This window comes from Ornithodoros turicata, chromosome 2 (genome assembly GCF_037126465.1).
Source record: "Ornithodoros turicata isolate Travis chromosome 2, ASM3712646v1, whole genome shotgun sequence".
Lineage (NCBI taxonomy): Eukaryota > Metazoa > Arthropoda > Arachnida > Ixodida > Argasidae > Ornithodoros > Ornithodoros turicata.
In genome coordinates, this window is record NC_088202.1 from 102,162,860 (window position 1) to 102,188,633 (window position 25,774).

General features: G+C 45.3%; 1 protein-coding gene across 1 annotated transcript in view; it reads left to right on the forward strand.

Moving 5' to 3' along the window:
- LOC135384921 (beta-mannosidase-like) overlaps positions 1–25,461 on the forward strand; it is a 64,513-nt gene extending 39,052 nt beyond the window's left edge. The window contains exons 8-16 of the mRNA XM_064614103.1: positions 1,490–1,794; positions 5,091–5,176; positions 9,824–10,002; positions 10,091–10,267; positions 11,087–11,184; positions 15,404–15,548; positions 19,924–20,132; positions 22,382–22,573; positions 24,964–25,461. Coding sequence (XP_064470173.1) covers positions 1,490–1,794; positions 5,091–5,176; positions 9,824–10,002; positions 10,091–10,267; positions 11,087–11,184; positions 15,404–15,548; positions 19,924–20,132; positions 22,382–22,573; positions 24,964–25,461 — 1,889 coding nt within the window. The remainder of the gene's footprint in view (positions 1–1,489; positions 1,795–5,090; positions 5,177–9,823; positions 10,003–10,090; positions 10,268–11,086; positions 11,185–15,403; positions 15,549–19,923; positions 20,133–22,381; positions 22,574–24,963) is intronic.
- Positions 25,462–25,774: the final 313 nt, after the last annotated feature.

A 25,774-nucleotide genomic window follows, 5' to 3' on the forward strand; every position in this document is an offset into this window, starting at 1 on the left:
ATCGCTTCCCATTTTTTCCTATGGGAGCAGCCGGCGCCAGTGGGCCCTCCAACATGGCGGCCGGTTGCCACACCTCTCTCTCACGCGCCCCTCTCCTATGCGCGATCCAGCCTTTATACATAGAGATCAGTGGCCATGCCTTTCTAACTGCGCGAAATATCCAGCAGTTCAGTCAGAAGATATTCTGTAGCAGACGACAGCACCAGTGGTGTCGTCTGCTATGGGAGTCATGCCTTTTTGGCGCTCTTCTAACCGTGTGGAATATCCTGCAGCTCAGTCAGGAGATACTCTGTAGCAGAAGACATGACCAATGGTGTCGTCTGCTATGCTTCCGCTTTAACTCTCGATATCTCGGCGCAGTGCGAATGCTCAACATAAGACGCAGCAGAATTTAAGTCCTGTCAGCAGCTTTTTACTTTTCCTTCCACTACATCTCTGTAGAACATTCTGCGGGGATGTCCTTCGTGTGAGTGCACGGTTATAGTGCTTAAAAACACCATAGATTAATTCAGATGGCACTCGGATTAAATTAAATAGCATCTCGATTTTTTCAGATGGCGCCCGGATTAAACTGAACGGCGCTCGGATTATTTCAGATGGCACCTGGACTAATTCAGATGGCACTTGGACTAAAATGGACGGGAAAACCTGTAGTCGCTATCAAAATGCATAAAATTGTGAAATCTAGCGCTAATGTGGGTGGGTAGAGTTCATTCAAGAAGCGAAAGAAATAGCGACAGGGTACTTATCAAGGTAGAAAACTTGCGACAATCGATGTGCAAAGCACGACGACAAAAGAACGTTACCGCACAGCACGCAAACGAGGGAAATGACACGGGACGAGTGCACGGATTGTAAATTTGGAGACAGGGATTGCAAATTGTCTTTGAATGTTAGCCGCTAAGCTACGCCAATCGAAGGAAAAAGAATTCGATAGTAAGTGTCGACATGTGCCAAAGTATAATTTATTATTCAGATGCATGATACGTTTACATTGATTTTTTTTAAATTTTGATTGCAATTGAAATTTTTACATTGATGAATTTTTCCTTACCACGTGGCTTATTATTATGGAAAGTAACCCTGAAAGTAACGCGCTATATTTTTAGCCGAACAGTTTATAACGGTAAAAAATTACTTTTGCCACAAGAGTAATGATAATCAATTACCTTTGTCGAGTTGCGTGCACAAGTCTAGTTCCGAGTCAGTCACAATAAATTGCGGCTGCCATTTCACTCTGCCTCGTATTTTTTGAAAGCAAGTTTTGAATAAAATATCGCATGCTGAAGCCTGTTCGTTGATAACTTGTTATAGCCTGTGATAGCCTGTTGATAGCCTGTTATGTATGAGATTGTTGTGACCTACCTTTTATGGATTTCAAAGGGGAATCCCGTACTGTGTTTTCTTGCGGTTATACAGTCTTTATGGGCTTCCACGAATGTCAATGTAGACCCGCTTTCCGCACCTGTCAAATACCCTTCTCTCACAGGTCTTACCTTTCTTGTGAGAATCAACAACGAGGCGATATTTTTGAAGGGGAGCAACTGGATTCCGCCAGATGCATTTCACGATCGAGTCAGCCAGGAGCGCTTGGAGGCTCTATTAGACGCTGCTCTTGCAGCTAACATGAATGCCATCCGGGTCTGGGGCGGCGGCGTCTACGAGTGCGACGCCTTCTACTCCCTGGCTGATATGAAGGGCATTCTCATCTGGCAAGACTTTATGTTTGCCAGCGCATTGTACCCAGCAAGCCCCACGTTCCTCAACAGTGTTGCCATAGAAGCTCGACAACAGGTACATACACATCGATGTTCTGTTCAAATGCAGGAGAGAATGTGAAGGGGATGACTGCCTGCCCTCTCTGTCCGAAAGAGGCTGTTTGGCAATCCGTCGTTCCAGTAACTAATCGCGCACCTGACCCGTAGCCAAGAGGTGCGGGATGGATTCCCGCCACTGTCCTGCTTCATCAACGTCTCCCATACCTCGATTTATAAAATGGTGTTACCCTAATTATGCACTTTATACATAGTGGCAACAGTAGCACATTTTGAAAAAAAGTTGCTAGATCAGCTTGCAGGGACACGTCGATGTGTTACCCGTTCGACCCGTCCCAGCAGTTAGCTGCTTTAGTGGAGTGCTCCGAGCAGGCATAACTAACAAGTGAATTAAGCGTTGATGTTAAGGAACAAGCTCACGCAGTTCATTACAATCTACAAGATTATTTTTAATTTTTGTTTACAAAATAATTTTACAATGGCAATTTTTAATTGTTCGCTCTTGAGAAAAAGCTTAATGGCACTTGCAGTTGAGCTCAATGTTCCATGTGTCCTGCTGTTGCATTGCTTTAGTGTAAAGTATTAGTTTGTGCTACTCTCTCACTATCAAAAGCACCTGGTCGCATATAGTGCATCACTCACTCAGCATGATGAATACGGCGGCAAAACCAACCGTCTTTCCAAAACGTAGTTGTCCCATGTTTGCCGCATAATCCGAGACGCCGACCTTTGTTTGCTGAAACCGCTAAGTGCTATCCACCGTGGTGCTATCGATGCACTCTACGTTTCGGAACGATCGATAAGCAGGTGACGGGAAAGGCTTCGGGGTGAACGCTTTGACGCGTATTGGTTTCATACCTCGGATGTGTCGCCGGACGTGCGAGCTAAAAGCAGGAAGCTGTACAAAGCATTTTTTGTTCTGTGCAGTGTTTACATCCCTCCAGACGCTATGTTCTCGGGCTGCTAGAAAAATATTTCCTCGAGGTATCGATTCAACGGCGATGTAGGTATTTACTTTAGAGCCTTTGGCAATGCGTCATCCAGGAGCTGTCGTATTGTGGGCGCTGTCATGGTAGTGTGCACTGACATATTCATCCTTCACAGAAGCCAGCATAAGACGTGTTTTTAGGTCCTAGTTAAGGACAACTGATAGATAGCAGAAAGCCGTTCTTTTGACATGAAAGTGCCATCGGCGTGATTTTCTGTCACTGACCCCATTCCAGGCGTCTGGTGTTCACTAAACTTTGGAAATACGTTGAGTAACTACCGTCTACACAATATCAAGGCAAAATATAAGGGGGTGCTCCGTTGCAATAAAAACGAAAAGAAACAAACACATATGAGGTGGTGTTAGTGGCATCCTCGTGGAAGCCACATGAATATTTGTAAACGTGCTTCACGAATCGTATTGTGCGATGCGTGTGTTCGGTTAAACGTTCTCATAGATGGGGTGTGTGCACATCTCCGCCTCGATCACATGAGAAGGAAAGTTATTGGGATGTATCGAGACAGGCCAATTACAACCGGAGGTGTAATACGCACTATACATTGAGACAACCGTCTTTGCTGAGGATGTGCGTCGGTGCTTTGGAATAGATGCCCACGACGAAGTAGTCCCCTGCAAGGTCGACTAAACGCAATGGGGCAGGACGATCCCATCAAGGGCCCACATCCCAGGCAACGGCCTTTAGGAAAACTCACACCGACACATGGTTTGACTCGATGCGCACATGAATGTCCGTTTCTTATGAACACGGTACCCTATGCGATGTATTCTCTTGATTGTGTCTCGCTAGAGACAGCAGTGCAGTTCTGCAGAGAAGTCGCCGCACGAGCAGGGGCACAGTTGAGCCCAGTAATCCTCTTCATGGCATGGAAAGTAACTCCCGACATGTTCACACCTGGAGGGAATTTGGCAGCAGGTCCATCCCCTCCGTCATCCTCAAACGCGACATGGAGGAGATGGTGCGGACCGATATCGTGTTACGCTCGCGTACGCTTCTGACCACCTTTACCGTGACTGTACCCTACAACAACTTGTGCGACGTCTCCGAGGGACATTCTGCCGTGACCTGAGGATGCGAATCCACACAGGGCCTGCATTGTTGAGCAACTTGAATAGGATAACTGTCGTTTCGACTGACATACAGGTTTCCCGGACCTCAAGTTCATCGCTCATGGGTGGAATGTTCAGTAGTTGTTGTGCTCAGCGTTGCTACAGAAGTTGGATCTACAACCTCAATGCTTATTACTTCGAAAAACTACCCGAAAGGTCCAGGGACAATATTTGATGAACAAACTGGTTTGCAGCATGCCCCCACACATATTATGGAAAAAGAGGGATTTTCAGGAAATCGCAAGCGACCTCAGACTCCGTATCGATGTTACGCAACCATACATCCGCAACGATGGTGTCAACCACACCAAAGGAATCGGGCGATTGGCTCATCATGTTTTCGGAAATATTATCGTGAAACTTCTACGTTTTCCTAAAGCTTCCTAATGTCTGCACCATTTGCAAGCCTTTGAGGGCGATTACGTTTTGGTGAAGGTGCGATTAGCCTGATCTCGGTTGGCGGTTCGGTGCACCATGGGAGGAGGAAAACAGAATTTTGAAAGTGGGAGGGGAAATGCGATTGTGGTACAGGAGACTGGGAGGCTGCAGTTCATCTTCCTCCGGTATTTTTTTAATTTATATTATTATTTTGTGTAGTCCAAGATGAATACCCACCACAGAAAACATGAGACCCTCCTCAGTAGCCTCCAATTGAATGCTCCCTGTACCACGGTAACTGCCAGGGTGACTGGCGAAGTTAGCCCACCGTACGAGGGGTCTGCGGGCGTCGGGATGAGATAGGGCTGGGTGACGCATGTTCGGTCGCTATGGATGTCAGTGACGTATCTTTTGTATTATTATCTTGAGCTCAGTGTTTGGTGCCACCTTTATCACTTGTCTTAATACTGGGTGGGTAAAAGGTAGAGAACGTATCCGCAGTGTTCGCTTAAAATAAGGCGCTTAGAAGTGCACAAACCTGCATTGTTAGGCTTTGAACCCCAGTCGTGACGAAGTTTGTTCTTTTCATTTAGCTGCAGCCAAGTCGCGCACAGACATTGCTCGTCAACTATCTTGTGCTGTAGCAAAGTGGCTTCTGTGCGTGTGAAACAGGAAGCTAACGTGCGGGGTTGTTTGATTTACTATTAATTTATGATGAAAAATTTATGAATAATGTGCGTATATCTACATAAGCGATAAAAGCTTGCTGAAGTTGTCTCTTGATATTTGAAAGTTATGTCTCAGTTGTGGTGACATTGCAGGTGCGTCGACTGCAACACCATGCGTCCATCTTTCTCTGGTGTGGGAACAGCGAGGGGGAACTTGGAATGGCGTACAACTGGTGGAGGTATATACTCACTTCTCCCCATGCCGCGTTTCAATGCGACAGAGCAAAACTAAGCGTAGCATACAGCATCTAAGGAGTACCACCCCAGAAATATGCAATCGTTGTCAACCAAACTATTCAGGTTTGCCACTACTGCTTGCTATAAACATTATGCGAAAGGTACGATAGAGGGACGAGCAGATGGAGCGTTAAATGCACTGGGAGAGGAACACTATATAGAAGAAATCATACTACGTCTCGAGCGATGCAAAGTGTATAGCAGAATGACTACAATATTATAGAACAACAGAAATGTCATGCTGATGGATGTTTGTTTGAAAGATATGACTCTTTCTTCTGATGCTCGAAACTGGGGTTGCAGCGGTGTCGATAGAGAAGCATGTGCGAAAGCAGTACCCACAGGTACAAAGGCGCTATTGGAATGCTGGTGTTTCCGAGCTATTCGCGTATATCCAATGACATTGCTTCGCCACGGAACCACCGTTACTGTGAGTACTCCCCAGTGTGTGTTCCCATCGTCCCTCTTGTACAAACATATTACTGTATAGCGCTTAACAGACGAAGACGACCGAGAAGGACGACCACATGCGCTGTGTGTATTTGCACTGTATAACGCTTGTTTTCGTCCTTCTCTTTCGTCTTCGTCTGTTTAGCGCTATAAAGTAATACGTTTTCATACTAACAATCCCAGAGCGCTTCCCTGCTCTTGTACAAGTCGGATTTCAAATGCTTACGTAGCCGCTGCCGGTTGTAGCAGTTAGCACCTCCGACACAATATTAAATGGGGACAAGATTAAGGTAATGAAGTATATTTTGTGGCACACCAGTTTTATTTGTTCCTTAACGCTTTAGAAACACGTGTTGCCCCTCGAATTCTCATTGTTGTTAGCCTTACGTTTTCGTCACTCTATGTGGGTACGCCAGCTTCTTTTTCTTTAGTAGCTGGGAAGATGAGGAAAAGTGGCTAAGAACGACATTCTTTTCATCATTTCATGCGATGTAATCGGCATCATTACAGGGTGTCACGAAAGCAAGCGAACGTCGGCATGCGAGTTATCGCACTCTCCGAAAGTCCACTTGACATACATTACCTTTAGCAGGATGAGCGCATATTATTGCCAATCACAGAGCCAGCCGAGGATCAGTTGTTCTTATAGTTACTGAACGATTGGAAATCACTCGACGGAATATCAGCACACACTAAATTTATCTATTTATCACAGTTTATTTATCATTCGAGGTGGTGGTTGGCTAGGAGCGTGCTAGGAGGTGAAGTTCATTTTTAAGAGTGTAGATGCAGTTTTTGCAGGTGAGTTCTACGGCCAGGCGGACATCCTCTGGACGAGAGTATGTAACTACCAGATGACTGATTACCTGAAATCATTAATTCATTTTTAATTAGGGAATTTCTGAAAAAGCGAGATAACAGATTGAGACTATCCTCGTTCAACACCTTTCCACGTTTAAAACATCCTGAGACACGCACGTGCGCTGAAATATGCATCCCAGAATTTTCAGTACCAATTTTTTTCTTTTTCTTTTTTTGTTTGTTGCCGCTTATCAACGTATGGTGAAATGTCACCTGCCTTGTTATCGGCGCATCTTGTGCTGCACGCCGGTCCGGCGATAAATTGTTCTAGCTTTATAGGGGCAGGAGCATATCCTGCTCTCCGTGCATCTTTGCGACTGATTTGGTGCGCCGTTGAATACCCCAAAACTGTGAAGCCTCAATTTCGGGACTTTTTTTGAGCAGTTCCATTTGCAATATGGAGCGGACTTCTTGGTGGATCGAGTAAGTTCGCTACGGGCTCTCCAATTCTGTAAAAAAAGTTAGGTTGGTTAGGTTCCAAAAAGTTAGGTTGACTTGGGAAATTTTGATGTTCAATTAAAGAAATTCAATTTCTTTTAATTGAAATCAAATGAAAATATTTTTGCAAGGTGGCAAATTCAGTTGCCACACAAATGCCGTTTACCCCGTATTTTTCCGTCGCCCCGTTTCGAGGTATCAGGTGACCGAAAGGAACAGATGTTCTCATTGGGACAACTTTGTAGCTTTTATAATAAAAAAGTTAATTAATGAAAGTTAATTAAGACATTTGGACTTTGCTAATGCCCTCCTAGGGAGTGCCCTTCAGCATATGCTATATTGCAATTGATTTCATCTTGGAAAAAGTGTTATATATATTTTTTTTTAAATATGTTCACAGTTAGCTGGGACACCCTGTATATATATATATATACAGGGTGTTTTTTACAGGGGCTTTCTTCCTTCATATATATATATATATATATATATATATATATATATATATGTGTGTGCTGGAAGAAAGGGGTTCGGGCGACCGCGAAATTAAATAGGTACTAACAAAATATGAGGCAGACAACGAAGATGTAGGAAGTAGAAAAAGGGGGAGTTATTTATTTACTAGTGGAAAGTTAAGGGGGAAGTCAACATTGCGGCGGAAGCTGTCCTGTCCTGACGAAGGCGGAGCTTCCGCCGCCACGTTGACTTCCCCCTTAACTTTCCACTAGTAAATAAATAACTCCCCCTTTTTCTACTTCCTACATCTTCGTTGTCTGCCTCATATTTTGTTAGTACCTATATATATATATATATATATATATATATATATATATATATATATAATGAAAGAAAAAGGCCATTAAAGACATGTTTGAAATTCAAAATTACAGATTACGATGGCTTCTATGGCTGCACGTAGAGAAACAGATACTCATGGAACGATGCGACAGCACCAGAGGACACGTGTTTCGCCGTGTTTGCGGCTCGTCAGCTCTGGGTAGCTGCGCATCGTTCGGAATTGGCAAACCAGGGGTCGCTCAGCGAGCGATATACACCTGGGAGGGTGACTGAGCACACCTCAATGCCACAGTGAAAGCCAGTGAATTATAATGAAGGGAAAAAAGCCATTAAAGAAACACGTAAATGACACTAGACGTATTTGAAATTAAAAATTACAGATTAAGATGGCTTCTATGGCTGCACGCAGGCTGTGCCACGCAGGCTATATATATATAGGTATTCAATAAAGATCAGAAGTGGAGACGGTGCTTCTACAGGATAAGGAATAAAAGGGGGACTTTATTAAAAACTAAGAGGGGGTATTCGACGTTTCGACAGCAGCGCTGTCTTCAACAGGAATGGGATACTATGGTGACGCAAGACAATTGCAAAGAATAAGAGGGGAATATGTACAAGGAGAGAGGGCAGCACACGTGCTTTGTCGTGGTCAACCGCATTCGTTTATTTCAACTTATATATATATATATAATGCGCCTTACTCTCTCATTCTTTAATACCAGCGGCATGGCCGAGTGGGCTAAGGCGTCCGCTCGTTGGTGGTAACCAAGGTCGTGCTGAAGACTGGGAGGTGGTGGGTTCGAATCCTACCGCCGGCTGTGCTGTCTGAGGTTTTCCCTGGGTTTTCCGAAGACTTTCCAGACGAATGTCGGCACAGTTCCCCCTGAAGTCGGCCCAGGACGCATACTAACCCCCCTGTCTCCCACTCCTTCCTGCTATCCTCTCTCCGTCTGTCCACATCTGTACGTCGCTCATAGCCACAGTTGCTTCGCGGCGCTAACACCCAATCAAAAAAAAAAAAAAAACATTCTTTAATAATTGTTTATGTAAGAATTGATAATCCCCGCCAAACAGCAGTAAGTGATTACATTAGCATCTGTCTCAGTATCCAACCATTTCTTGATGGCGGTGCACTCCTAAACCAAGACTTCACCGCAAAACACCCTCCAAGCTAATCATCGCTCCGAGTGACATCGGCCTGATGTTCTGTGTGGCTCATATACCTTCAGTGTAACGTATGTAATGTGAGAAAACAACTAGACCGTCTACTTCTTCGTGTGTTATCGTTCCCTCAAGCTCAAGGTATGCCTTCGTCGAACCTTCACCAGCTCGCTTGCCTACTCACCCTTATTTCAACTAGACCGTGTTTGGCAACCTGTGTAGGCTTAGGTAATTCTGTCTCTCCAGAAATGCTTCACCTGAATTATAAATGAATGACTATAGCTATATCTCATTGTGTTTCCAATACCTTTCTCATTCCTGTTACAAAAGACACGACGCTTTGTTTATCAGCTCCGAACAATAAAGTTGCCAAACACACTTTTAAATGTGCTACCAACGCACTTACGTAGTTTTGCAATGATTGTATGACGGAAACGAGCTTCATAGCCAATATTATGCAGTGTGATAGCTGTGTGTTACGCAGATGTGAGCTAAGTTAGAAAACGCAAAGAATAACACAAATTGTATCACTAACTATTCAATTGCGCTTAACTTATAAAAGTTGGTGAAATTGACGAACATCGGCATATCAGTCTGCCTGATTAACAAGTAGCTAAAAGGAATGACAAAAAGATATTCTGCTTCATCGTTATCTCACTTTTACCTCTCTGTGTTCTACGTCTTCGACATTATGGAAAGTAGCGGTATCCGCAGCGGAGGAAGAGTTGTCCGCCGCTACCCGTATTCGTAGCGGAATTACTTTTTCCATTATAAATTTAAAATGTAGCGTAATCTCTAGTCCGCTACTGAAAAAGTTGAGACTACGGTAGCGGCGCTACTATGTACAGCACTGCCAAGCAGTGAGTTGCGGTTTTTGCCAACAGAACGACAACAGAAGCGCACCGGGAGGATTACATTGGCTTGTTCCGGGACACACTCGAAAAAATTGTGACGGAAGAGGACCCGACGCGTCCTTACGTTGGTTCCTCTCCGTCAAATGGAGTCTTGTCAAAGGTCAGCGGCGGTATCCACGATAACCCTAACGACGGGCTCTCTGGAGACGGTGAGCAACTGGCGTTCTGTGGAGTGATCAGTGACACATAGGAGACTATCGGCACGTCAACCAATGATTATTTATTGTTCATGTGCAGTGCACTTCTTCGACTACTATTCACCGCCGTGGTCCTGGGAATCTCTCCCTACACCACGGTTTTGCTCCGCTTTTGGGTTTCCATCTTTCCCAACATTAGAGACGCTCTCTACAGCATTTCCGGCAGAAGACCTTGTATTTCCATTCCCTCAAGCGATAGAGAACAGGATGCATCTCGGTAAGAAGAACATTACATGATTGAAGCAAAGCAATGTTGACGTATACATCAACATTGCTTTACGTATACGTCAACATTGAAAATGCTGCAGAAGAATGTTTTCAGTGCTCTATAGAGCACTGGCTCTATAGGCTTATTCTTGAATGAGTAAGGCTTTGAGCACCGTAATAGCTGACCCCTTAATATGAAAAAGCTTGGCGATGTTTATGACAGTTTCACAGCTCGTGTAAGATCCATCGATTTGCACGAAGAAATGGATCGTATGCTACAGATGAATGTGGCGCAGCGCCTACCAATTGCGCACTGTGCCTGAAGTTGCACGAAGGGTTTCAAATCTTGACTGTTTTTGACTCCTTAGAAGCCCTACTGGTTCATGGCATTCCTTATGGCGTAGTCTAACGATACGATCTCTTTCAGATCCTATGTTTGGCAAAAAAAAAAAAAAAATGACGTGGCCCATATTGTACTCTAGCGGATTAACGATTTTTCATCTTTTCGATTTCGATTTCGATTCGAACGATTTCTGGCTGCTGGGCCCCGCGAATGCATTGCAGGTAGACTACGGCGAGTTTCCGATGGTTGAGTTTACGCAACCACTCCATTTAATAATAGTTATGACAGGCATGCACTCAACATGTCTTCTATCTGCAGTCCTTATAACAAACAAGTCCCAGCAATCATAGTGTGGCACTGCACGGGCTGCAATTTTTTAATTACGGAAAACATCAAGCTGGCATGGTCTCTGCAGAGTACCAATAATAACCGGACAAAAAAATGTAATGAAGAGGGTACTTTCAATAGGATCATATTTCCTCACAGCCAATGCAAGACTGGACGCATACATGTCATCAGTGCTCAACGTTCCTAGAGCTGACGGAAGCAACGCAGGATTTCAGATTTTCGTGCTGATATCCCAGGTACGTATAGCTGTAAGTACGGACTGCAACATCCGTAAATACTCATGCCAGGTATAGCTTCATACGCCCTAAGTAAAAAAATGAGCCGCACTGGCATGAACGTGACAGAAGCACATCGTATTCACTTACCTCCTCTACTCTCACGGGACCGCTTCAGCGTATTCGTTGGCATTGCCTGGTTGAAGAGGGTACTCTGCAATATATGTATACAATGGGGGGTGTAGCCAGGTGGCGAGGCTTGGGGTTCAAACCCTCCGAACTCATACCTATGGTACAGCATTTGGGAAAGGGATAACGGGGTTGAAATCTATACCCCATGCAAAGTTATCATGACCCTCCCTGCATTTTTGCAACCCCCCCCCCCCCTGAAATTTATCAGGTGACTCCACCTAGCTCGGCCACCAACACGTTCTGGGAGTTCCGTGAGTCCAGCGCAGCGAATTACATCCTGTACTGTCAAACTTATGCTGTAGGACCACAGTCATGCACATGATAGTGCCATGCATTTGTCCAAAATAATTTGAAAGTGACTGTTCAATGCATATATTGCGCACATATACGAGCAAAAATGCGTGCAGGCACGCAAACTCAATGTGGATCATCAAGAACCATTTGCGCCCAACTGAATCATGCAAGGTATTCTGCTTTTTTCGTCCAAGGTTTTCACCTTTGGTTGCTAGGTATTCATTGAGCTTCGTGAGACAAGGTAGTCTTTTTTCTTTGTCGGTGGTGCGATTATGGACCTTAATGTTGAAATGCCGTTCATAATGAATCTATATTCTAATGCACTGTGTTCTAACGTAATAACATGTACAAATAAAACGGGAAAGCTGTGCAGATATATCAGAATTGTGCCACGATTCTCTCCGTGTCTAAGAGAAATTCCGTGAGTGGAACCTTCACCAAGTATACCCCCCCCCCCTTGAAAGCTCGGCACCCCCCCAGCAGGGAATTTCTGGGGAAATCGCTGACTGGGTTCATGAAGCGGAGGGATCTGTGGGATACGTAACAAAGCATACGTGTTACGGAGCAGTTACGAGAATGATCGGATGCACTTGCACGGTTTTGAGTGCGTATACTTGGAACTGAAAAATAAATGTGCTAACCTTGTTGAAACTGCTTTTCCGTCAGAACCACACGAGAACACATTTGCTTTCTTCAAATGAAGGTTCAAAGAATTCAACTTCAGCATTTGCAGCACATCATCAGGTCCCGATGCTCCTTTGATATGCAACAGACCGAATTTCGCTGAGGCGAGTGCCTGCAGTTGCGGTCGTTGCTTGGCAGCAGATGAAGAACATACGCCGCAATGATAGGTGTAACGTTCAGAATATGGCGAACAACTACAACACCAACGCAATGACCCGAAAAAGGCAGGATGAGCCGGGAATCACACAAGTTCGCAATATCCTCATCTGGCAGCCATTACAACTGACCGAATACGGAACCATATGGAACGCAAGACAACAGAACGCATATTGAAAAGGCAATCGTAGAACCTACTGCTTCTGTTAAATGCAGGGTATATTTTTCTTTCTGAGACTCTGTAACAAAAACATATTAACATAGAAATGCCATTTCATACAGGGTATTTTGTGACCACGTGACGCGTTCGAGCCAATTGTGGGTGTTGCCAGTGGCCCTCATGTCGATGTCATTTTGATGGTGGGCCGGGGTGGATATTCTATATAAACGTATGTTTTCTCAGTTTGACGCTAGGCGTGCTGCACTCTTATTAAGTGGAATGTTTAAAATTCTAGTTAAGAGAACCCGTGGGGTTTTAATGCGTGAATTTTCGCATGTAGAGTCTTTGTTGGGTGCTTTATCGACTGCAAGTACAAAAGAGCTCCCACAACTTCTGGTCAGAGTTCCCTTAACAATAGCAGAATCACGCAAAAGAAACCTTGATAAAGCGCTATTGAACGGCCTGCGCGGCAGGTCCACGTTGTTTGAGCCCGCTTTTTGCTAAAGCAGCGTTGTATATTCGACGTATGTCCTTCTGTGACTTTCCATTACAGTTATCGACGCTGTTTTCACCTACAATAATCTACTGTTAATTTGTGTGCAACAAATCCACGTTATATTAACGTAAAACATTTGACATGCTGAATTAACTACGTCAAATCAGCGCGGAACCAATGTTCGCATTTTGCGTTCTACATTGTTCAGCAATATTCAACGTTAATTCTGCATTCTACCAACAATGTGTGTTGACTGGGTGCATGTGTTCTTTTTTTTTTATTCTGTGTTAACGCAGCGATGCGACTGTGGCTATGAGCGGCGTACAGATGTAGACAGATGGAGAGAGGATAGCAGGAAGGAGGGGGATAAGGTTGTTAGTATGCTTAATGGCCGACTTTACGGGGAACTGTGCCAACATTCGTCTGGAAAGTATTCGGAAAACCCAGGAAAAACCTCAGACAGCAGAGCCGGTGGTAGGATTCTAGCCCATCACCTTCCAGTCTTCAGCACGACCTTGGCTACCACCAACGAGCGGGACCCCTAACCCGCTCGGCCATGCCGCTGGTCTGATCAAGTGCAGCTACCACGGCCGACGCCAAAGCATCTACCATGTCCATGATGTTTGTGGGGTGCATTGTGCAAAGCGAGATATAGCAGTGTGGCAGCCGACAATTCATACTTCACTTTCTCTAACACATCGATGGCCTCCGGAGTCCAGGTCCGTGAGGCTGAACGAGCCTTGATTGTGGATAGGGTGCTGATCCCGGGATTCCGGCATAATTTAATGTCCCGAAACCCCGGGATTTCGCGAGGCCAAATCCCGGGATTTCTGGTTAATAATTTTCGGCTTTCCTGACAGCAACAGCAACTTTATTTTAAGATGATGACTGGGGAGTTTCATCGACAGAGGCGATACTCTACCCCATTGCTGGAGGTCCTTTGCATTTGCACATAATTAGTATTAATGAATGATAATTAGTAACGCCCGTATGGGACTTTTGGGAGCACAATTAATTGATTGATTGATAGTAATGTAGTGAACATAATAGCAGTACAATAATTAGTAATGCAGTAGCCCTGATATAGCATCGATTCTGCTTTGTACTTGTTCGTTTTTCAAAATCATTAGCAAATCACGACCGCAGAGTAGGACAGACACTCCCTTCCAACATATAACAAAGGCTCCCTTCACTTGACGTCAGCACGATAAATGGACATGTGTTATTCGCTTTATACACGAGGACATCTGGCAGTTACTGATGATCACGGGGAGAAGTGGCCTTGTGATCACCACTAGAGCGTCCGGTAATGAACCGTCGTTTTCCATCTCCCAGTAGGGCGTGCCAGTCACTGACTTTTCAGCGGCACGTGTGCCTCGAACAGGGACCTGAACTTTCCCAATAGACACACATGATCACGCACACGCACGCAGGTAAACAGTGTGGTACCGCGCGGTTTACGTGAAATCATAGTCAACGTCTGAGCACGTGTAAGCAATTTGCCCTTTGCTTTGTTAGGTTGATATATATATATATATATATATATATATATATAGCCTCCCTTGTTCACAATTCGTGGCGATACAATGCGTGAGCAAACGTACGAGCGATACGATAACACAATTATAATACGGCACTTTTTCGTCGGGTTATTGCGATCTACATAATTAGATCACGGTCAATTGCTATATAATAACCACTCTCTAGCAACAACTCGCGCGTAGAAGGCACCCTTCCAAGTGACGGGTTATAAGTAGGGCCTGCCTTTTTCGGGTTATATTTTTTTAACAATCTGGGGTAAATATCGGGATATATTTGCCTTCAAGAATTCGGGTGTAATCGGGTTGAACTGAACCTGATTCAACCCAAATCTGGTTGAACCGGATTGGATCAGGCATAAATCTTTGGTTTACTCGGCATAATACATGACACACCAGTAGACAGAGTATCAATATTTAGTCCATGCATTTAAGAGGTGGTATGGTATCTGGTTCGACAGTTTCTATGAGCATATTTATGCATTTACAACACAGTTTCCAAAGTTCTGTGTTAGTTGTAGTAACATTGAATCCCCCTGATCCAGCAGTTTTCGGAGAAATGCCGGGTTAAACTCTATTTCAGTAAATATCGGGCATAATCGCGTATAACCTTAAAAAGTCAGGCCCTAGTTACAAGTGTTGTCAGAAAGATCGCAATATGAGAAAACAAGTAATTGATGTCATCTCAGTATAGGTGTTTTTTCTTTTCTTCCATGTTAGATCTATCAGGCTATGGGTACAAAATCTCAAGTGGAGCATTATCGTAGGAGCCAATTGACGCTCACAAGATCTCAAGGATTGACAATGGGAGCACTTTACTTTGCACTGAACGACGTGTGGCCTGCGCCATCCTGGTCTTCTATAGGTGAGTTGTAGGAGCCCAAGCAGCACAATATCTTGGCCCAATATTGGCTGGATATAGACAACCGCAATAGTGAATAGTGGTCAGTTGTTGGACCAACATGGACCAGCACTGTCAATATACAGCCAATATTGCGCCAATGTGTTGTGCTGCTTGTAAATTGAATGTGTGCTGCTTGGAATTTGATGTCCACACTGGCACTAGATGGGGACTGCAGACGTCAGGAGAAATGTGATAGGCGCCTGGATCGCAGACAGCGAGGAACAGTACCAGCCGAAGCAGCATTATGTGCAGGGTGGCATTATGACGCTTCAAGACTTCGCAGCGCTGTATCGTTGCCGATCTTAAAAGGGTTCTGATACTTCGACATTTGTTACCCATTACATCATTCAAGCTTGAAGGGAAGTGCCTCAGGACGAGAGCCGCCGATCTTTCGAAGAGAGACTGTTCTCCTTCTGAGGCAGTCTCTGTTCGAAATATCGGCGGCTCTCGTCCTGAGGCACTTCCGTTCATATACGTCCTTACCGGTTCGTTGGATTTCTACCCTTCGTTCAAGCACTGTACTGCGTGTCACTGTACTGAGGAATGTAGAAGATTCTTTTTCTACGTGCCCTAGTTGGTCAGATACAAAGCCTCGAACCATGCAGCTGTGCCGTCCAGCTCTGACGTCAGAGGAGCCAGAACCTCGGTCATTCCCATTGCTACTCATATGCACGTGACCTCTCCCGTAGACGCTTCACTGGCGGAGATGACTGCAGCGACGTCACATGATAATACGTTTCGGTGTTTGCTGTAAAGCATGGAATGCGGGTTCACATCGCTGCAGTTATCCATGTTATGCACTTGTTAGGCCTAACTTGTGGGAAAGTGTCACAACCCCTTCAGCGTACGTTGAGCGAAGCCGAGACCCAAGAAACTAGCGCCGGCTGTACGGAACAATACTTGATGTCGCTCCATTGGTTTCATGTGTAGGTTTTCCGTAAGTGATGTTAGAAGCTGCGCGCGCTGCGCATGTTTAGACAACGACTTATTCTTTCTTCGACAACCTGCAGTGTTTTTCTAAATTAGTAAACGTGTTTCTATGATACCTCAACTGTCAAAGGAGTTTGATATACGCTACAAATGTTCGAAAGCTAACAAGGTGAACATCGCATTTTTTAGTTCATCTTGTATAGTCGTACTGTACTATGCGATAGGAACACTGTCATTTTTGCACTGCATCTGCGAGCATTTTACAAATGAAAATTGTCGCTTGAGCAAGCGCACGTTGCACTTCGCCTTCGCCTGAAGTGACGCGTTGTAGAGGGACTTTTTTCATTTTTCTAGCTCAGTTAATCGCATTAGTTAAAATAACGCCTGACACTAGTAGTGTATGAAAAACGCTTTGTGAGTGTAAGGCAACTGTCTGACATTCTTATGTGGTGCAGCGTATTCTAAAGAGTTAAGCCGCACTCTTTAGACACACACCAGCTCCGGTGGCGCAGCGGTAACGCGTGCGCTTGGAGACTGGGAGGTCCGCGGTTCGAATCCGCGGGCCGGCTGTGCCGTCTGGGGTTTTTCCTGGGTTTCCCTCAGATGTGTAATAGGCGTATGCCGGCACAGTTCCCCTGAAGTCGGCCCATGGACGCAGCTATCCTCCCCCCGAGCGGATTCCGCTCGGTCTTCCACTTCACCCTTTCCTCTCCCCCTCTCCACCACCTTTCCCTTCCCGAGAAACATGCCGCCTATTCAGGCAGGCAGACCTCTCGGGTTCCTCCCAACGACACTCCTCCTCCTCCTCCACTCTTTAGACATAACTGCAATCGACCTTTCTGAGAGACCCAGTCCAGTTCGAGCGCCACGCAACAGCGCTATCCGGTCATAAAACTACGTGTTGAGGCCGACAAGTTAGGAACCCAAAAACTCAAACTGAAAAGGAATGAGTGCTGGGGGACATTATGTAAAGAAAGTAAACATATTGTTTCCACTTTGTCAATATCAATGAGAAGGGAGGTATTTTTAGCTTTTGTAATAATCCCGGCTGTCCCAACAACCAGTGTGCCCACCAATCTGGAAATAATTAAAGTGAACCCAGCAATCAGAATGTTCGAGATTGCCGAGGATTGTTATTAAAAAAAGAAACAATTTTTCACGGGTTCAGGAGTTTTGACAAACGGAGAAAGATCGGGCGAACTGCAACCCGCTGCATATCAAGCTATTGAGGCGGTTTGCCTGAATGTCAACAAGGACACGTGAGTTATGCGGTAAGAATTACACACGTTTTACCCTTACAAAGAAGCGTCTGCTCGAAAACTGGACACACTATATCTAATATCAGGCAATCCTAGAAGAACGCTTGCAAGAGACATGAATGTAGACGGGCTTAGCGTCGTCTGCTAGTGATGGTGATGGGCAGAAGGGGAAAAAAATTGGGGAGGTGAGTCGCGACTGAATCGGACTGGCTACCCCATACACCTCCCAGAGCATTTGTGCAGTTTCTCCGCCAGAGGAACGTGCAGTAGCGCCCCTAAAAGCGCTGCACACCGCCTATGGGAAACACAAATGTTCATTGCGCCTCGCATTGTACAGTTCTGCTCATTACGCTGGGACAGATATAAGGTATGATCGAGTCTCCTGGAATGGGTCTGCTCTTCCGAAGGCATTCCTAAGCCCGGCGCCAATACCGCGCACTTATTAAATTTGTAAAACGCCGGGACGCACTATACAGGGCGCCCCACGTAACTTGACGATACGTGAAATGCTAACAAAAGAAAGCTCACGGAATTCATAAAAGAAAAGATGCCACGAGGACACCCGCCTTTGCGTGCCCGGCTCGATTGTATAGAGTTCTCACCCAAGCTCTGAACCAAAGAAGGTCCGCTCCGACCCTAACTCGGCGACCCTGTGGGAGTGGAGTGCGTGGACGAGCGGATTACATTCATTCAGAACATACTGGATGAAATGTATGATGTAAAGCGCTGGCACAAAGACGGCCCGCTGAATCGGAGCAAATATTCTCGTTTCGTTGCTATTTTCACAAATTCCACTCCACCTACACTTCTACAAAGCTTCCCTATGGAGTGCCGCTATAGCTACTAGGATATTCTACGTTTTCGAGAAAGCGCTGAAAGAATCGTGTTTAAAAGTTATGAATGATCGGAAAGGAAATTTGAATGGCTGAAAACCGTTTTTAATTTGTCAAGCATTGTGTAAAAATCATTCTCGTAAAATATTTCGGCTGAACAATGTTTTGTTCCAGCGCAATTCGATTTATAAAATCGCTTTCGTGGGGGGAGGCTCGCGCGCTCTAGCCACAAGCCACTCCCCATTGACTGTGACGTCAAACGTTAAACGTGCTCTCATTCGCTACGGAAAATTCGTCTGCTTCGGACACTGCATGCTCCTTGTTGACAGCGGTTCATTATGTTCTGTTGGTTTGAGGCATAAAACGGAGGTGCAAACGAACAATAAAACGTTGCGCTCATAATGGTAACGTGATCGTGTGTCTTAGTCATTGTTTTTGTTTATTATACACGTCTCCAACTAACAAAAAGTGCCAGCGTCTCATATGAGGCGATACGCAGTGAGGCGGTTCGTGCTGTTCGCGAAGCGATGCAACATGACCTCGTATTCATTCCTGGAAAACAAGACAAACAAAAGTGCGTTCTTTCTGTTCGTAACTTATTGAACTAGTTCAATGATCGCAACTTCCACTCGCACTGCACCTGCACTGCACCTGCACGTCCCCATTCCCTTTTGGAGGAGTGCTGACCTCAATCCACACGCGAGTTCCCGATTTCGTTGCACTGCGTGTCTTCACTGTGCAACCGAAAAGAATCGACTGGCGGCTGACTGATCAGATGACCAATGCTTCCGACGCAATGTTCTGTAAAAAAAGAAAAAGAAAGGTAGCCGTTTCTGATGCGCATGCGTCCCTTGGCAGAACAACGCGCGCGAAAGGAGCCCGCCGTCACCTTGACAGTTGTCGGTGTCTGGTCGCAGCCGAGGTCACTTGCGAGCCCTAGGAGTGGACGCAACGTACAACGTCACGTCGTGACGGAGGTGCCCGTCATTTCTCACGTGTCTTCCACGGGAGTAGGAGAGAGCTCTCCGCACTAGTGAGAATCAATCGACTGCTGCGCGCGATATTTTTCTGCTACGCTCATATTTCTTGCCTGAAAACGTTATTTAGCGATTGGACAGTCCATCACGATCAAAAACTAATTTTTTTTTCTCGCTCTTAGACTGCTCCTTTATTAAAAGAAAGTAATTGTAGAAGTAGTTGAAAAAAATAATCAAATGTAAAAGGCTCATTATTGCAACGCCTAAACCTTCGTTCATCAGCCTCTATTTTCCTTTGTTGCACAATTGCAGAAATGCTGCTGTTTTCTATGTGCAGATTACCAAGGCTACTGGAAAATGCTCCACTATTTCGCTGTTCATTTCTTCAGCCCCCTCCTGGTGTCCCCATACGTAGATGGCAGTCATCTACGGGTAGCTGTACTGGATGAAACGTACGAAGACGAACCGTACCATGTGATTCTTCATGTTGACGTATTCTCCTACGAGTCCCTTCAGCCAAGGGGTTACTTCTCGCAGATACTACACGTCAGTGCAACAGTGTTAAGTTTCTTGCTTGCTATAGTCCACATGCAGCTAGAAGCTATATTCATAGCGTATCCGCGATGAATCGCTGTCCGCTTTCTCATTTCACTTTCCTGCAACGGGGGTCAGGTAATAAACACTTCGCCCTTGGGAATGCCGCGTTGAGAGGGCCAACTTCAAATAAATGAAAGCATGGAGGAAAAAAGCAAAGAAAGCAAAAGTTTGAACGTTGGTGGTAGTGGCTTTTCATATAGTGCCCTTTTTTTTTTGTGATAGTGGCAGTGACCTACTGCGTTTATGGTAGTGGCCTTTATGCTTAGCGCCAGGTTCCACGAAGGAAACGTGTGCATTATTATTCGCCTCGAGATCGAACAGCATCGCCACCATGCGGCTGCTCCGTGAACTGCCTTTAGTGGGGATGCGCGGCTTGAGCCGGTGCTTTCGCTGTGGTCATCGCGCTCGAAAACGTGCTTGGAAGGTTCGATTTCTGGACATTTGTGCTTTTAAAATCGCTTCAAAATGAGTGAAAATGACTTGGTGGAAAATTTTTTTGAACTTTTGTAGTTCTCTGCACCAGCGTGCTTAGCAGGGAAGAAAACTACAGAACGTGCATATGTTCCAGTATGCGGATTCCACTCGGCCTTTGCTATATCATATATGTTACTGCGGTTCTGTGTGTCAAACAAAATGTACCAAGAGCTAAGGTCAATGCTGTCAAACCTTTTTTTTATAAGTATAAAACTATGTCACAGTTATTTATAGAATGGTTTCTGTGCTAGCTGTTCTAAGTTACTTCACAATGCTCAGTTAGGATATTCTGCAAACAAGTTGTATCGAATGTATTAATATATGGAATATATGAATGCATGAATATATATATTTATGACACGGGTGTTTTTAAATGTGTGAATTTCAACTTTCATCTCATTTAATCTAACCGTATGACAGACTAGACTTTTATCTTTCACATACGTAATCATTGGAATGCACGCATTTAAGGTAAAATGCTATCACCACCTCTGAACGTAATATGTAAACCACGCGGTTTTTTTTTTTTTTTTTTGGGGGGGGGGGGGGTATGAAGCACGTGTGCAACAGCGTATTTCAGAATATATACCTGCCGCTGGAACGAAAAACTTAGTTTATATGTAGTTATTACCTGACCGGTAGCACCCCAAAGTCAAGTCCACCACAAAGGTGTGGTCATCCCGTAACATATTTTAGCACCATTTAGTGAATGCCCGCCCAGGAGACGAATCAAACCTCGAACCTCTCCTGTACTCGCTCGACGCAAAATTGCAAAAATTGTAGCGAGGGGCTTCAATACTTACTGGGCTATTCTGCCATTATGTTACATTCTTGCACATTTGTACATTTAGATTCATTATTTGATTAGTACATTGTACATTTAGATGAGTGGAGACAGGAATTTTGAGTGAGTCTTTTTTTTAAATCCTTGTTGTCTCGACGTAAGATAAAAAGGTACAGCTGGGGAAAGACAGCAATACACAAGCGACGAATAAATATTCGAGCGAGAGCAGCAAAAGACAAACAAAATCACGCTTGGAACAAAGGAGGCTGTGTTTCCCTTCAAAAGCACGCAGGATATTTTCTTTTGATAACTTCGCGACTTGAGCGTTTCGCAGTGTAAAAATATTTGTCAACGTTCACACCTTATCAGCGTTCTAAGTATCGCATTTCAACACATCCGCAATATGTGAGGCACTGACAGCAGCATCTCATCCAGAAACACTGCGATATCTGCGTAGAAAAGCCAGAGCCTGCTGCGTCCGATCATGCGGTATCCCCACTAGGGCATCCGTCGCAGCGCCACCTACAGTTCGATCTCGAGGCGATATAGAGCCTCTGCAGAAAATTACAAACGAAGCTCGTCAACTGATATGAAGTTCAATTTTGCAAAATAATCTTTGGCGTTTACAACTATTTAGTCTCTTTTTAAAAAATCGAAATGAAAGTGGAAATAATTTGTACGTCATTTGGAAATTGGGTGCGTCAACCGATATCAGGTTCAATTTTGCAAAAATAATCTTTGGCGTTTGCAACATCTAGTTTCTTTTTAAAAAAAACGAAATGAAAGTGGAAGGAATTTGTACATCATTGGAAAATTGGGTGCGTTTTTGCTATAGAGAGTTGCTAGAGAATTTGCTATAACCTGAGAGTAATAGGAAAATAACGTTATATTTCTTTGTTGCTCCGTTATTTTAAAATAACATATTGTTCCTGTGCCGCAGGTTTTGAGTGTCGCCCAAGTAGCGTACTCTCGGAATTTAACGGAGCTTTTGACGCTCTCCTCCTGCCCGCGAAGCAGTTGCTTTCTTCTTTTCAAGTTGGTGCAGCCGGATACAAACGAGACCTTGTCTCAAAACTTCCTTCTCCTGGAACCTCCTCGTACAGCGAAGGATATCCAAGCTGCCAGAGTGCATGTAAGCACTCATTCAATATTTGTGAATTTGGCCTGTATACTGAGTCTGAGACGTGAGCTTATGTAGCTTAGCGGGTGATCTCATTTTGCTCTTTCCTTCGTGTTTGCATATGGGTTCCGACCTGTTGTTTCTGCGACTTAACCACTTGGGGAATGGATGCAAGTGATACGGAGTTTACACCCTCTGTGGTGGTGGTTGTGGTGGTGTATTGAACATGCTGAAATGGGTTTACGTATACATGGTAATGTAATGATAATATAGCTTCACACGATGGAGCAGGACATCATCAGCACCCAAGTGCTGCAAGTTTCATTAAAAAAAGAGGAATAAAGAATGAACAGGGCCCTAGCTTTCTTATGCCGCATATCTCTGCACATGATGGCACGTCTGCGTGGTGCGAGAACGAGTCTGCCTATGCAGTCATTTTTTATTGAGCGACAAATCACGGTATTCTACAGACCATACTCTGTAAGCATAGGGCGATGACATGAGAAGTAGGGTATGGGGCTTCTGCATCGCAAGTCGCAGTCACGTGACCGCAACCCAACCAGACTTCGCAACCGCTCCGACGGTGTTGATGAGAGCACTATAAAGCGCTCCGAGTTCGAGGAAAGAGCTGCAAATGAACCAGTCGAACGTAGTGAGAGTGCTCCGTTTCGACCAGTCGAAGATGAAACGTTGATCCAGAGCGTGCTACAGCGATCGGAGCTAACAAGTCTAGGACACGATTAGGAAGCACGATGCACCAGCAGTCAAGTGAGGCTGGCGCCGTTGTCGAGGCGAGCCTCGAACAGAACTTGTCGCACATATGTAACTCACGACATAACTACGTACGCATGCTGCTGAACCTGTGCCTTGCTGTAGTCAAGGAAGATAGCGCAACGGATCGGAAGAATGTGCAATCGGAAGAATGCGCAACATCTTGACGCATAGCTTGAAACCGATGTGTGGGCTCCCAAAGTGAAGTTACACGCGCCCTAGCTTATTCGACTCGCGGAGTCCCGCCGTGGATCGGCCCGTTCTCCGCATCCGCGTCGCAGCTCAGCATGAACAGTTTACCCCAGAATAACTGCAACACGTAGAGAAGTCCGTCGTACTCGTCAACAACCATCTTGTAGAGGCGTCTTATCGTTCACCAACTCTCGATCGTCTCTGCAGCCCTGGAACATATGGACGTATTCACTGGTGTTGATGCTCTAATCACCAACTGCGGTGAAAGAGGCGCACGGCGGCTGGCACATACATAAACCTAGCTCTGCACAGCACCAGGCACGCTGCTCGCGCCTGCGCTCCGCCTATGTCTTAGTTCTTGTTCTCTAGTGGTGAATTCCATTGGGAGAGCAATTTTTGCCCCGCGCTGGGTACTGCATGCCCCTGGCGGGGTCGAAGTACGATGCGCGCTCTGTGCATTGCGCGTGACCCGCGTGCTTCACCACACGGGGTTCAAGAGACTGCTTCGGAATCGCACAATATAATTACACACAGCGGGACGCGCAGTGTTTACACTGTACAACAGACGCACGATTACCTGCGCGACACACCAGTAAAAAGAAAAAGAAAAGAAAAATCGAACATCACGGTCTCACTTATCGCGCGCATGCCTCCTCTTCTCTATAGTGTTCCCCTGAGGTAATCGCTGCTCCACCAATGGAACATTCAACGCATGCCACGCTCTGCCAGTGGAACAGTTTTTGCCCCTTCCCGGGGCAAAACTGACCCAGCTCTGCCCATGGAATGTGCCATAACAAGACCTCGTTGTGCTTCCTGGGCATCTGACGCTGAATTCCCAAGTTACGTCTCCGAAACTTAGTGCAGAGAAAGACACTGTTCCACGAAAAATAAGGGAAACAAAAGAAACATACAGCGGGCAATTTAACTTCCGTTTCCATAAGCCTCCAACTGCTCACCTCCGCGGCTGCGTCCCGATGTGTGAATTGGAGACGTGATGATGAAGGTGATTATGAAGGATGAAGAGGCGAGGCTAACAATGAAACTACATTTATAGGCTATGACGGCAGTGCGTCCGTCCGCGAGAAGGCTGGGTCTACAACTCATGCTATTGGCAGGTGAGGAGGCTAGCTAGTAACAGAGGTGGGTGGCGGGATTACATACGCTCATAGATGTAGGAATGAAGCCCTCCTGTTCAGTGCTGTGAGTTCATTCAACACCCCACACTTTAGTAGAGCAGAAACACAAAGTCTTCTTATAAATGGAATCGTCCAGAGGATGGGTTCATATCATACGACCTACCACGATGTATGTGTACCGGGAAGCTCGTACAGCTTGTCGAATTGTGCGGTCCGGAAAATATGACAGTGCGAAAACTGGACAAAACTAAAGGATACAGCGTCCGTTTGCATCAGTCGTGTAATATTGTTCTTTCTTTGCAGGTTACCAATACGACTGAGGTCACTAACGATTCATTGACTGATCACACCATTACTCTGACGACAAATCACGTGGCGCTTTTCGTGTGGCTGTCATCTGGACGAGTGAGGGGCCGCTTTTCGGATAACGGGTTCCTGATGGCGCAAGAGTCTGTCCGCGTCAACTTCACCAGTGACTTTCCGGTTGCGCTCGACATCCTCCTGTCCAACCTTACCCTGACTTGTCTTAACTGCCACAGTGGCAGCGGTTATTCTCCTATGAGTCCCATAAAAATTGTTGAACAGTGCGAGCTGCTTTCCTTTAGGGGTGAAGCGTGGGGACACATCTTACGCTCACCGTGTGATATCCATCATCCAGGGAAGCACATCATTTTGGGGTCTAAGTGCTCAAAATACTGTGGTCCTGACACCTTGATATATAGCATTCGCATTAAAGGAGCATGGAAATCATTTGGAACATATATTTTTTCACCGCTTGATATGAACATACTACCTTCATAAACTGTCACGCAAAATATTTCCTTCGAAAAGCGCGAATTTCCTGAGAAAATTAGTTTGCAAGAATGCGATCCGCGGCGACAGTCTCCCCCAAGCAGAGTCTGGCAAGTGGTGACGTCAGGCGGCCGAGCACTTCATTGGTTGCCAGAAGCGTCCGCTCCCCTCCAGAATCGTCTGCTAGCTCCGGAATCGTAGCGACTTACCGACTGAGACGTTGTTGCTATTTATTTGCGTTTGACATTCACTTGCGTTCTTACATGATTTTGTCTCGTGCGTTTTGCATAAAACAAGACTGCGGCCAGTGTAAAAGGTGTGG